This window comes from Monodon monoceros, unplaced genomic scaffold (genome assembly GCF_005190385.1).
Source record: "Monodon monoceros isolate NGI ecotype Baffin Bay Population unplaced genomic scaffold, NGI_Narwhal_1 Super_Scaffold_13, whole genome shotgun sequence".
Taxonomy (NCBI): Eukaryota; Metazoa; Chordata; class Mammalia; order Artiodactyla; family Monodontidae; genus Monodon; species Monodon monoceros.
In genome coordinates, this window is record NW_021703769.1 from 80351922 (window position 1) to 80365745 (window position 13824).

Below are 13824 nucleotides of genomic sequence, written 5' to 3' on the forward strand. Positions count from 1 at the left end.
TTGAGATATCTGGTTTTCTTTAACAATAATCTTTTGATGTCCTGACAGCCTGTCCTTTGTTGCCAAACTCCTATATATCCTGGCTCCCCCTCCCCTCCTCGGAGCAATTTCTCAGAGTTATCTGAAACGCTGTCCCCCCGGGGCTGCAGTCCTTATTTTGCCCCAAATAAAACTTAACTAGCAGCTCTCACGTTGTACTTTTTTTTTTTTTAAGTCAAGATCCCCATTGCCCAAAGACTCCTACCCCCTCAACCAGAGCATAGGAAATGCCTCTCACCCAGGGGGCCCAAGGCTGTGTTCAAAGTATGGCTTGGGACTGCCAGACCAGCCCCTCCCAGGACTGAATATTTTAGAAAGTGTGTATAAGTTTAGGTCATAGTCTCCTCTGGAAGCATTTTCATGTTTTCCCGGGTCTAGGGTAGGGGGACAGGCAAGGGAAGAGGGAACTGTCTGCTGGAAAAGTAGGTAGAGAGCCCATGAGCTGGGGCTGGAGTCCAGAGTTCTGACTCCCCCAGGCTCTGTGCTTTCCTTGGTCCCAAGCTCCAAAGGGAAAATCCAAAGTTACCCAAACCAGAGCTTTACTGCACAGGACAGAACCAGAACCCGGCAATGAGCAGGCCCTGAGGGCTCCCACCCAATAGCTGGCTCCACCCCCAGCACAACAGTCCCTCCCACCGCTCTTTCCACCTGGCCTGGGACACCCAGTCTGTCTCCTCTCACACAGGCCCCGGAGTCTCCATACTCCCAGCCCAGCCCTCTTGCCAGCCCTCAGTGCCTAAGCCACCAGATCCTGTGTGATCTCTTTGTGTCCTCTTAGCACCTGTGAAGCATTGATAACTTCTACTGTATAGATTTTCAACTTTGGTTGCACATTAGAATTACTTGGGAGCTTACAAAACACCAAAGTCCAGGCCATACCCCATACCAAATGTACACAACCTCAGAGACTGAGGCTCCAGTGCTTTGAAAGCTCCCCAGGTGATTCCAGTAGGCAACCCAAGCTAAGAATCTCTGCTCTACTGGGTCCTGCTGCAGCTAGGAGCCATTGGGGTGGGGGGGGGCGGAATGAGGTCACGATGGGTTCGGGTGATCCACCCTCCTGGTTTGCGGAGGACTGAGCATTTTACTGGATGTGGGACGTCCGATGTTAAGGCTGGGAAAGTCCTGGCAAACTGGATGAGCTGGTCACCCTCGTGTTCACCTGAGCTCTAACGGCTTGATGAACTACTCTGTCCACTAGTAATATTTGTGCCTAAAGAATCAGAGCCCCGCTTGAGTGCTTTTGATACTGCTAGGCAAACTCTTTTCTCCCCTCTCCTGGCCTCCAGGGACACCTCCGCTCTTGCAGCCTGGCACGTGACCCCACACACTTACCTTGTCCTGGGGTGCCCTTCTCGGCCAGTCAGAATCCGACCTGGCCTTCAGACCCCACTCATCAAGCCCTGCCTTATTCCAGAAGCTTCTCAGACCCCATAGAAGGAAAGGGCCCTTTCTGTGGTATAAGGGGGTGGAAGGGACTCGAAGAGGGTTACATGCCAGATGGAGTAAGTGGGCCCACTGGCTGAGGGCTCAGACCTGGCCTCACAGAGTCTACTCAGGGTGTCCAGATGGCAAGGTGACCCTTGTGTAGTGTGATAATCACCTACAGGAACAGGGGAGGAAGGTGGGGGAGTGCAGAGAAGCGTGGAGACAAACAGGAAGACTTTGGCTTCCAGTAAACAGATTCACTCCACAGCCACTGAACACCTGTGTGCATAGCACCAGACCAGGCAGGGAAAGGTATACAAGACAGAGGCAACTTTCAATTTCAAGAGTCTACAACATAAGTATAGTTTTCACTGATATTTTAGATAATCACTAATCCAGGCTAACAGGAGGAAAAATAATCTGATTTTTTGTAATCAAAACATAAACGTTTACAACAAAGTAGATATTTCTCTCAGATGCCTAGAATAAATCTAAAATATACTGCCTACTAGAGGTACTTTGGGAATCTCCTTTAATGATTAAAATATTCATGATAAATTGGTGCTCAAATTCTTGATTTTTAAAAATTTTATCAGTCGATCATGTATCACACTATTCAACTACTTTGCAAACTTTTCTCTCCATAATTACACGGTAGTGAAGCTCTGCCTCAGGTTATGATGGAAGTTTTGTTATAAAGGAGTCTGAACAGTAGCTTTCCTGATAGGAAATCTTGAAGCTTATTATTGAGATTCTTTTTTAAAAACAGCCAGAAGCTAACCATTTCTCTCTACCTAAACTTGAAATAAATGTGTACTTCTCATAGGATAGTAAGCATGTGTCTGACTAGGATTCAATCAGAGAAGGAAAACCACGGCCCAGTAAAGGCAAAAAAGAATCCTGGGGAAGGTACACTAGTTTCATGTCCAGTGCCAGTGAGGTGAGTCAGCAGATCAGTGACATGTGTGAGCTACAAAATTACTGCTGCTTCTGTTCTACCCTCCAGCTCTCCCAAGAATCTCCCTTGTAGACCACACAAACCGAAAAATACAAGAAAGGGAAATCTGACAAATGCACTTCAGCCTACCGGAGTTGACACACAACAAAGCCCATGACATGTTATACTGAGAAATTACTGGGCTTAGAAAATTTTCCCATTTATTAAAAGCATCTATGAAATATAAAACAAAAAGAGATTCAGTAGTCTGCAGGACATTGAGGAGGGAAAATGCTGGTCCAAGAAGACCCAAGAGCCACTTCCATGTATAGTTACAACCAACAGGACAGATGAGATACAAGGAAAGCTATTGGATTCAAAGGTCACACTGCAGCTTTCCTGATCTATGAGTCTGAATCCAGAATGCCCTGATTCTTTCTTCCCTGGAATGGACCTAACCCATTCCATTTCTGGCGGAAGATTATGGAGATGTGAAGAAAAAACCATTGAATCTCCCTCTGATGTAGATCCTCAAAATCAAATAAAAAGTAGTGCTAACTTAAGCTTCCACTTTAGTCATTCCTTCTGTAGTGTCAGATGACGCCCCTTTCGTGCTCCTCTCTGACACATAGCAAGGCTCTCCCCATACCCATCATTCCCCCAAAGCAAACTGGCTAATGCTGAGTAAGGCGGGAACTCTGTCTAAAGGTACTTATGCACTGAACACATCCATGAGATCTGTCCACTGTGTGGATTTTCAGGTCTTGGTAAGAGTTGAGCTAGGACTGAAGGCTGTCTGCACTCACTACAGCCAGAGGTTTTCTCCCCAGCACGAGTTCTCTGATGTTCGCTAAGAGCTGAACTCCAAACAAAGGCTTTACCACCTTCACTTCATTCACAGTTTCTCTCATGAATGGATTCCCAGGTGATCAATAAGGTATGAACTGTACTTGAAGGTTTTCCCACATTCTTTACATTCAGAAGGTTTTACCCCACTGTGAGTCTTCTGGTGCTGAATAAGGTGGGAGTTCCGACTAAAGGCCTTCCCGCATTCACTACACTCATAGGGTCTTTCTCCAGTGTGAATTCTATGATGTTTGATAAGGAGTGAACTCCTACTGAAAGATTTCCCACATTCATTACAGTCATAAGGAGTCTCCCCTGTATGGACTCTCTGATGTTCGATGAGGTGTGAGTTACGACTGTAAGCTTTCCCACAGTCGCAGCATTCGTATGGTCTCTCTCTGGTGTGAACTCGCCTATGTTCTGTTAGATTTGAGCTCTGGCTGAAGGCCTTCCCACATTCGGTACATTCATAGGGCTTCTCCATAGTGTGGATTCTCTGATGTCGAAGGAGACTTGAGCTCTGACCGAAAGCTTTTCCGCACTCATTACACATGTAAGGCATCTCCCCCGTGTGGATGATCTGATGCTGGATGAGGTGTGAGCTGCGCCGGAAGACCTTCCCACACTCACCGCATTCGTAGGGTTTCTCCTCGGTGTGGATTCTTTGATGCTGAATGAGATTTGAACTATGGCCAAAGGCTTTTCCACATTCATGACACTCATAAGGCTTCTCCTGTGTGTGGATTTTTTCATGCTGAATACGGTATGTGTTCCATCTGAATAGCTTGCCACAAGTGTTGCACATTTGAGATTTCTCTTCCATAAGAATGTGTGGCTGTCGGATAAAGTCTGAGATATGACCAAAATTCTGTCCATACCCATAGGGTCCTGCATGTTTGTTTCGTTCACATTCCTCTCCTTCATGTGGCTGTGTCCCTACTTCAAGAGTTTTCTGCTTTATAATTAATTGATCCTCAGTCCAGGTCTCACCATCTGACGGAAAATACAAAAAAAGTATATGTAACAATAAAAACTCCCTGTGGGAAACAGGATGATCAAAGTATTCCAGGGTATCTGGTTCAAAAAAGTACGAAAAATGGCCTCACAATAGGAGGAAAAGGTGGATACAAGCTGAGCAGATTTGGAGAAAGTGGTGGGGAAACTAAAGTGAGGATTTATATATGAAGTCCCTGACCAGACAGATATACTGGAATTAGCAGAATAGGAAAGCAGAGTTTGAGGGAAGTGGGATTATCTCAGAACACAGGAAGAGTGATGCTGGGGGCTCTGTGTGGGGAGGGGCAGGGACTGAGCAGATAAATAAAAGAACCTCACGCAGAGGTTCTGTCCACACGGTACCCTGGTCACATGCGTTGTCACTGTGGTAACAGGGAAGGCTCCCTTCCTGTAATCACACACCAGCACCTTCCTCACTCCTGTTGAGAGCCTCTCTCTACACACAGATGCTCACATGCTCATTCATGAACATGACATACTCGGACCTTAGATGCATCTTTTAGAAATGGTACAAACTGGGAGGATTTGCAAGAGGAAGGGAGGGGAGAATAGGGGGGAAAGTTGTTTAAAATGTGAAGCACGGGGTAGTGAGAAATACTTCCAAATCTATTTCAACTCTAAGAGAACATACAAAAACCAATTCTGGGGACTTCCCCGACAGTCCAGTGGTTAAGACTCTACCTTCCAATGCAGGGGGCGCAGGTTCAATCCATGGTCAGAGAACTAAGACCCAAGATCCCACATGCCACGCGGTGTGGCCAAAAATTTAAAAACAAACAAACAAAAAATTCTGCACCCTAGCTGTATTTAAGGGAGACCTTAGAAAAACATCTCCTGTTTACTATAATACATTTCTCCTCTTAAGTTTTACTTATTAAATATGGCTTACTGAAGTGTAGTGGTATTACAGAAAGAAGGCCCTCTGCTTAGGGGGATCTTTCTGGAAGAAGGGGGTGCTGAGGAATATCCAATGTAGTATCATTTCCATCAGCAGTGAAAGTCTAAAACATATGCAACCCTGATTTTAGTAGGGAATGGTCATTGTCTTTAAGGAATTTAAGAAGTATCTGGTCTCACAGAGCCATATTTACACTTGTTCTCCACCTCCAGATATGCCCTCATCTTCTGTACATTCAATTTGGATACTGGTTTTCTTACAAATTTTTTTGTGATGAGAACTTTTAAGATCTACTCTCTAAGCAACTTTCAAATATACTACATGGTGTTATTAACTATAGCTGTACCTTACATCCCTGGGACTTATTCACCTTATAACTGTAAGTTTGTACTTTTGGACCCCCTTCATCCAGTTCTTCCACTCCCCACCCCCCGCCTCTGGCAACCACCAATCTGTTCTCTGTTATCTATGAGTTTGGATTTTTCAGATTTCACATACAAGTCAGGTCATACAGTGTTTGTCCTTCTCTGACTTATTTCACTTAGCATAATGTCCTCGAAGTCCAACCGTGCTGTTGCGATGGCAGGAATTTCGTGTTTTTTATGGCTGGATAATGTTCCATTGTGTGTACAGATAGCACATTTTCATCCATTCATCCGTCGATGGACACTTAGGTTGTTTCCATGTCTTGGCTATTGTAAGTAATGCTGCAATGAACCTGTGGGTGCAGATATCTTTTCGAGAGAATGGCTTATTTTCCTTTGAATAAATACCCAGAAGTGCTGGATCACATAGTAGTTCCATTTATAATTTTTTGAGGAAGCTCCATACCATTTTCATAATGGCTGCACCAATTTACATTCCCACCAACAATGCATGAGGGTTCCCTTTTCTCCACATCCTCATCAACACTTTTTATTTCTTATCTTTTCGATGTTAGTTATTCTACCAGGTGTGAATGGATTGCTGGTTTAATGTTTTTACGTCCCCTTGCACGTGTGTTTACCTTACTTGTCAGACAGATTGCAAGCTCCTGAGGAGCAGGGACTAGGGTTTCTTCTCTACCGCCCTGACCTGGCCCCCATCTGTCTTTCCAGCCTCATTCTGATCTTCTCCCTACACAAAGCCTCTTTACTATCTGTTGAACCACTCTACTCATAATATGTGAAGGCTGGGATGTTGTAGAGGATGTGCCTTTTATTTGGCCCACTGCCCGAGATTTGACAGCCTGCCCAACGTAGTCAAGGATGTCAATCTCACTGCTCTCAGGCCCTGTTCAATATCACCTTCTCCATGAAGGTGAAGGTGATCCTTTTCCTACAGCTCTTGAAATACTCATCTTTAAGTCATGTAACAGTCAGTACGTTTTATTGATCACTAACAACATGCCAGGTATAGTTCCAGACTCTGAGATACATCAGTAAGCAAAACACAAAAATCCTCAAAGACCTTTCATTTTACTAAGGGAGATGGATAGTAAACTATGTCAATTACATACTGTTAAAAGGTCATAAAAAGGCTTCCCTGGTGGCGCAGTGGTTGAGAGTCCGCCTGCCGATTCAGGGGACGCGGGTTCGTGCCCCGGTCCGGGAGGATCCCACATGCCGCGGAGCGGCTGGGCCCGTGAGCCACGGCCGCTGAGCTAGCGCGTCCGGAGCCTGTGTTCCACAACGGGAGAGGCCACAACAGTGAGAGGCCCGCGTACAGAAAAAAAAAAAAAAAAAAAAAAAAGGTCATAAAAGTGTTATAGAGGAAAAAAGCAAGGAACAAGGATTAGAGTGCCAGGGGGCAGTGGGCAAAAGGGTTGCAATTTTAAATATCACAGTAAAAGGAGGACTAAGAAAATGACATTTAAGCCAAGACTTGAAGGAGATAAGGATATGTGGGAAAGAGCATTACACATAGAAGAAATAGCAAGTGCGAGACCCTGGGTGTTCAAAGAGGCAAGTGTGACTGGAGCAGAATGAGCAAGGGGGAGAGGAGTAAGAACTGAGGTCAGAGACACAGAAGGGGGATCAGAGAACACAGGACCCTGTAGGCTACAGGTCTGTAAGAGGTTTATTTCAGAGTGAGATGGGGAGCCACTGGAGGGTTCTGACCAGAGGAAGACAAGAGCTGACACTTTACCAGGATCACACTGGCTGCCATGCTGGGTAGAGGCTGGAGGGAGGTAACTGCAGAGGCAGGACAACCAACCAGGCTGCTGCGATAATCCAGGGGAGAAATGATGGCGACCTGAACCAAGACGGTGACAGAGGAGGTACTAAGAAGCACTTGGATTCTGGAAAGAAACGTTGACAGTCACATGGACAGGATTACTGGCTGACAGATATGGATACGAGAGAAACCAAAGTTTCTCTCTGGGTTGTGTAGCAGGAGGGATGGTGTTCCCATCTACTGGGACGGGGGATATTCGTAGACCAGCTACAGCATCTCCAATAATCGAAAAAGACATTTCCACACGACAGCTCTCATACCAGTTTCCTGAGATCAACCTATCCCAAACCTGCACATACACTTCTGGTGTGTGAGTACTTGGTACGATAGCCTTGCAACTCTCCTGTAGCTTTAACATTTTTCAAAATAAAAGGGAGGGTGGTGCGGTAAATAATGACCAGTGACTCTCTTCCCTGTCCCCATATCCACTCAGTAAACAAAAGTACTATTGCTTCTATCTACAACGTAGCAATACTTTTTTTCCCCTGCCTTCCTGTTATCACTGCTAATATCCTAAAGTCAGATCCTAATCACCTCTCACACTAAACAAACTAGAATCTCTTCCTTGATTTGCAATGTTCATCTGCTAGCCTCCTGTTAAGCAAAGCTCACATACTTCAATTTCTGCCAAGCAAATTTAAATTCTTTGGCGTGGCATTCATTTTCCACACTCGTGCTCCGCTCTGCCTTTAGTCTCATCCTCTATCAATCTACTCTATGCTCCAGTTACTCTGAAATGTTTCCTGAACATTTAGCTCCCCACGCAATTCCTTCTCTGCTCGACCTTCTTCCTCCACCTGGATCAGCCTCCCTTCCAACTCCAACAATCAAAATCCTATCCACCCTGCAAGAACCCAGATCAAAGGCAGCCTCCTTCCCCAAACTTAACCCTGCTCCAAACCCCGGCTGGAAGTGATTGTTCCTTTGAATCTCTAAAGCATACAGTTCCTGCCCCCTCCTCATGGCATTTAACCACATCGACTTTGGGCCTCTCCTTAGAAATATGTTTAGTTTTTTGTATGTGTGTATTCCCTTCAATTTATTTTGAAAGTACCTCTAGAATAAGAGGTGTCTTCCATTTCTTTTCCTCCAATAATGCTCCTGATTATTTCCTAGCAATCCATTATAAGGAAGTTCTACTCCATCAAGAGAAGAATCTATGAATCATGGAGGGCCCCACGTTGACCATTTATAAAGTCTTCAGGACTGAAACTCAAATAGAATTCAGAGAGGGTTTGAGCCTCATGGGTTTGAGCCACTTATATAAGAAATATCAAAAACTTGGATCCAAACTCTGATGGATGGCAGGACCCTCTGGAATACCTCTGCAGACAGTGGCCAGTCTGAGACAGAGCTAGAGAAGCCCAAGAAGAGAGCAGTTGCCCTCTGGAATAACAGGCTCATCAAATGTGTCCCTATGGGGCTTCCCGGGTGGCGCAGTGGTTGAGAGTCCGCCGCCGATGCAGGGGACACGGGTTCGTGCCCTGGTCTGGGAAGATCCCACATGCCGCAGAGCGGCTAGGCCCATGAGCCATGGCCGCTGAGCCTGCACGTCCGGAGCCTGTGCTCTGCAACGGGAGAGGCCACAACAGTGAGAGGCCCGCGTACCGCAAAAAGAAAAAAAAAAAAAAAAATGTGTCCCTGTGGATGAAGGTCTAAAGAAACATTTCTAGACTGATTTGCTTCTAATTTAAAGGGAGGGGGAAATCTACACAGCTCTTCAAGCAGCTTAACTACAAAGCTGTGTGATCCCAAGTACATTTACTTCTAACAGCAAAAGAAATGAGCAACGCTTCCTGTACTGGGTCAAACAGAGCCCTCACCCCCAAATTTATGTATACCTCAGAATGTGACCTTATTTGGAAATAGGGTCCTTGCAGAGGTAATTAGTTAAGATGAGATCATAATGGATTAGGGTGCACCCTAAATCCAATGACTGGAATCTTTATTAAGAGAAAGGAGAGGAAGATTCAGACACAGAAACGCATGGGAAAGAAGGCCATGTGACAATGGAGGCAAGATTGCAGTGATACAGCTACAAGTGAAGGAATGCGGAGGATGGCTGGAAGCCACGAGAAGCTACGAGCAGTCAAAGAAGGATTCTTCCCTAGAGCCTTCAGAGCAAGCCTGGCCCTCTTGGATTTCTAGCTTCCAGACCTATGAGAAAATACAGTTGTTTTAAGCCATGCAGTTGCAGTAATTTGTCATAGCAGTCGTAGGAAACTAATATACTTCCTGTTTGATTTAATCACTCAACAAACATATGTACCACGCTGACTATGTGCAAGATTCTGGTAAAGAGATTATAATGCTGTTTCAAAGCACAATTAGGAATGACAACCCCTCCCTAGGTGAACTGCGGACGACATCCTCAAAGAATGACGTTAAGCTGCATCTTGAACTATGATCGGGATCAACAAGGGAAAGAGAACTGCAGGCAAAAGCAACAGCATATGTTAAGGCTCAGAAACATAAAAGGGAATACTAAGTTTAAGGAGTAGTGATCAAAAATTCAATGAGATGTATGCTCCGTGTGGGCAGGAAGTAGGACATAGAGCAGAAAAAATAAGAGTAGAGCCAGATAATGAAAAGACAAAAAAACAATAATAAAGTCACTCTGAACAATTTTTTTTGAAAAACATAATGAAGAGACATATACGCCACACTCAGGATTTGAGACTTTATTCTATAGGCAGAGAATAATATGGGCAGCTGAGAGTGGGGGAAATTACCAACAGCACAGGGATGTGTCAATACTCCAAGGAAATAAAATGGGCCTAAAATGAGGAGGTGGTGGTGACAGGCAACAGAGTCAGGCCTTTCTGAAGAAAAACTGACAGGATTTGGTGGCCAAATGAATACAGAGGGAAGGAGAATGTAGAGGATGATCCAAGTTTTCTGGTTTGGGAAAAGCACCTACTAAAATTAGTCAAGGGAGTCACTGGAAGGTAGGGAGGTGGGGGATGGCAGAAAAGAATGAGTCCAGAAGTACACTTACAGATGTCTGGTTCAGCACAGAGTGCAACCTGAAGTCTCAGAAGGGGACAGGGTCACCCACGAGGGTGAAAGAGAAGAGGGCTGAGAACTGCTTTGGGGAAAATCAGTGTTTAAGAAATGGGTGGAGGGAATTCCCTGGCGGTTCAGTGGTTAGGACTCTGCGCTTTCACTGCAGTGGCCCGGGGTTCAATCCCTGGTCAGGGAACTGAGATCCCGCAAAGCACATGGTGCAGTGAAGAAAGAAGGGAGGGAGGGAGGGAGGGAGGGAGGGAGGGAGGGAGGGAGGGAGGAAGGAAGGAAGGAAGGAAGGAAGGAAGGAAGGAAGGAAGGAAGGAAGGGAGCAGAGAAACAGGAATGGGAAAGACCCTGAGAAGGCAAGTGGCAGGACCAGGAGAAAACGGTGCTTCCAAAACCAAAGAACAAGAGTTTCAAGGAACAGTGATCACATCAACAGAAATACTAAAGGGTCAAAAAAAATTAGGGATGGGACTTCCCCGGTGGCGCAGTGGTTAAGAATCTGCCTGCCAATGCAGGGGGACCCGGGTTCGAGCCCTGGTCCAGGAAGATCCCACATGCCGCGGAGCAACTAAGCCTGTGCACCACAACTACTGAACCTGCGCTCTACAGCCCGCGAGCCACAACTACTGAGCCAGCACGCCATGACTACTGAAGCCCACACACCCTAGAGCACGCACGCCGCAACTACTGAGTCCATGCACCGCAACTACTGAAGGCCGCGCGCTCTGGGGCCCGTGTGCCGCAACTACTGAGCCCGCAGGCCTTGAGCCCGTGCTCCACAACAAGAGAAGTCACCACAATGAGAAGCCCGTGCACTGCAAAAAAGAGTAGCCCCTGGTCGCCGCAACTAGAGAGAAAAGCCCACAGGCAGCAATGAAGACCCAACGCAGACCAAAAAAAAAAAATTTTTTAATTAAAAAACTATATTAAAATTAAAATTAGGGATAAAAAAAAATATGTCCAGTGGATTCATTAGTTAAGCCACTGGCAACCTGGATATAATCAGTTTCGATGGAGCAGAAGCAGTGCCCTGCACCAAGTGAATGGCAGTTACAAAATTAACAGCAACTGGTGAAGATTTTTAAGAGGTATGATAGCAAAGGGAACAAAGGTGATTACACCCAACTTCCCTCTATTACTTAGTCAACCACCAAGTCCTACAGGTTTCCACATCTCTAGCATGTGTCTGTTTCCTTCCTGGCAGCCACCAGTCTGCTTCAGAAACCTGATGGAGGAGGCTGCCCTGCACTGAGGTTTCAAGCATGGGACACTGGGATGTGTGGGGTTTGGGTAGGCAGAGAATGTAGGGGACAGCGACGCAAAAAAAGGACACAAAGGCACAATGGTGGATAGTGCAAAGTGTTTTCGGCATTACCTTGTGCAGACACACGAGTCTTGCAGGGTCTGTCTGGGGGAACACTGAGATAAAGACTTTAAAGTTGGGTTGAAACCCCACCGCAGAGGACCCTGAATGCCAGGTTACAGAGAATGAACTGAATGCAGTGGGCACTGTGAACTAACACAAATAAATATTTTAGGATGGCAACTAAGGCACTTGGCCTTAGAAAGACTAGCAGTGAGGAGCCTGTGATAAGGGCCTATTCCCTCTTACCTAAACTCTGATTCTTTTCTTACTCTAAATTCTTTCAAGGCCAAATATATGATTTTCTAAGGCCTCCTGGGCCAATACCCAGTTGATAGGTGAACGTCCACATTGTTTATTGTCCTGTAGTCTCTCACAGATAACTATTCCAACTCAACTCTAAGCTGGTGTGTGGTGGTGGGGGGGGCCAACAGAGGTACGTTTTCTTTCAACTTAGTCTCAGCACCTTATAATAATAACTCAATAGAATATCTGAGTTAAAAATCAGCCTAAAACAGAATTAGAAAGCTAAATATGTGAAAGAAAAATCCTCCAAACCTTAGCCATCTCAAAATCTATGATGTGGATTATCTAAGCCTTTGTCCCTCAATTAAATAATCCAAATCCACCTTTTTTTAAAGGCCAAGCATATATGAGATAATGGTGGGATGGTAGATTGAAATTTAAATGTTGATGTTTACAGTTTAACCTCATTTTCCATCAGCAGGTGTCTGGCCTGTCTACTGTACTCCACAGGCAAGGTACCCTCTCGAAGTTTACATCCTGGGTGGAAAATGTATCTTCCCTAATGAAGAAAGGCAGGTTCGGGGGAGAAGCCCACTCTTTTCCTGGTACTTGGGGTATAGGACACACTTGGCTGGGTTCATTCATTCTTTTATTCACACAACGTTTACTGGGCCTCTCAAAGGACAAGCAAGTTAACACGTGCTGGAATAACAGATCCTCAAAACTTAGTGCTATGGACAGTGCTGCTGCAGGTCTGTCTGCTCCACACATGAAGAGAGGAAACATTAGTGATAGGCTTTATTTACATGTAATAGAGTTTTAGGTTAAAAAAAAAAAAATCAGTGTCTTGCACCAGGGTAATTCTAAGCGCACGGTTAATCGTGTCCATCTGATCTGAGGCCGCGGTGGGAAGGACAAAGTTTAGACAAAGAAAGCAGCTAGGTCAGCTCTCCTCACCCTTGCTCTTTCGAGGCTCCTGCTCGAGGGACGGACACGGGGACTCCGGGGACGTCTGCTCAGGCAGCTTCTCCATGGGCCGGGTCCAGTCCCCGGTGCCGCTCCAAGGCCAGGATCTTCTCTAAAAGGTCTTCAGAACCCGACCCAAGGAACGGGCAGTCACTTCAGGACAGAGAGCGAAAAGAGGACAGATGTAGGGAAAGCTGCCCGTGCCGTAGGTGCCGCTTCCTGAGAGGTTCCCGGCCTGGGGGCGGTCGGGGGAGCCTCGTCTTCCCTGCAGGCAGACTGGACCCTGCCGCGGGGAGCGCCCGGCCAGCCGGCAGCGCGCCCCACCCCGACCCCACGGGACCCCCGCTGCCTGACCCTCTCCCGCCGCCCCAGCGGCGAAAAGCAACACTCACTCGCTCAGCCGGCCGCTCGTTCCGGCGGCGTCGGCGACCTCGGCCTCCAGGGGGACTAGAAACGCCTGCTCCTCGGCGCGCACTTCCGGGGCCCGTCTAGGCAGCTCGGAGGTCTAATCTCGATCGCGGGTTCCCTAGGGGCCGCTGGGGAGCTGGGTCCAGAGCGGAGTCGGGTGAGGGGCTTCCTTGGGCGTTTGTCCTCTTTCCCAAGAAGGGATTTTAGGAGGACAGAAAAGATTTCTCTATTTGCCCTTCATCGCCCAAGTGGACTTAGGATCTAAATTGGTTGTCTCTTCTTTCTCATCCCCAGTGTCCCGTGTGCACCCCATTTGCCTCCTCCGCTCTGCTCCACCCATCTCCACATGCCTTCTTCAAGATCACAGGCGACGCTGACCCTGCTGGGCCAAAACCTGTTATCTACGCCCTCTGTCCAGCCTGTCCTCCTCTCCCTTTGTCGCTT

The 13824-nt window shown here is 46.5% G+C and overlaps 2 protein-coding genes across 2 annotated transcripts in view; both read right to left on the minus strand.

Annotated features, from left to right (window-relative positions):
* The window catches only part of TMEM225B (transmembrane protein 225B), a 29407-nt gene extending 16017 nt beyond the window's left edge, over nucleotides 1-13390 (minus strand). The window contains 2 exon segments of the mRNA XM_029220697.1: nucleotides 12964-13125; nucleotides 13365-13390. The gene's annotated coding sequence lies outside the window, so the exon portion shown is untranslated.
* On the minus strand, nucleotides 1993-13120 carry LOC114894204 (zinc finger protein 239-like). The gene is made up of 2 exons (XM_029220696.1): nucleotides 12964-13120; nucleotides 1993-4243 (listed from the first exon to the last, which is right to left on the minus strand). Exons 1-2 carry the CDS (start codon nucleotides 13037-13039, stop codon nucleotides 3312-3314), a joined length of 1008 nt encoding a protein of 335 aa, XP_029076529.1. The 5' UTR covers nucleotides 13040-13120; the 3' UTR covers nucleotides 1993-3311.
* Nucleotides 13391-13824: the final 434 nt, after the last annotated feature.

Coding starts and splice junctions, on each gene's coding strand:
- LOC114894204 (XM_029220696.1), bottom strand. CDS start 13,039: ATGGAGAAGCTGCCTGAGCAGACGTCCCCGGAGTCCCCGTGTCCGTCC. Junction 4,244..12,963: donor GGAGCCTCGAAAGAGCAAGG/GTGAGGAGAGCT, acceptor ATTTTCCGTCAG/ATGGTGAGACCTGGACTGAG.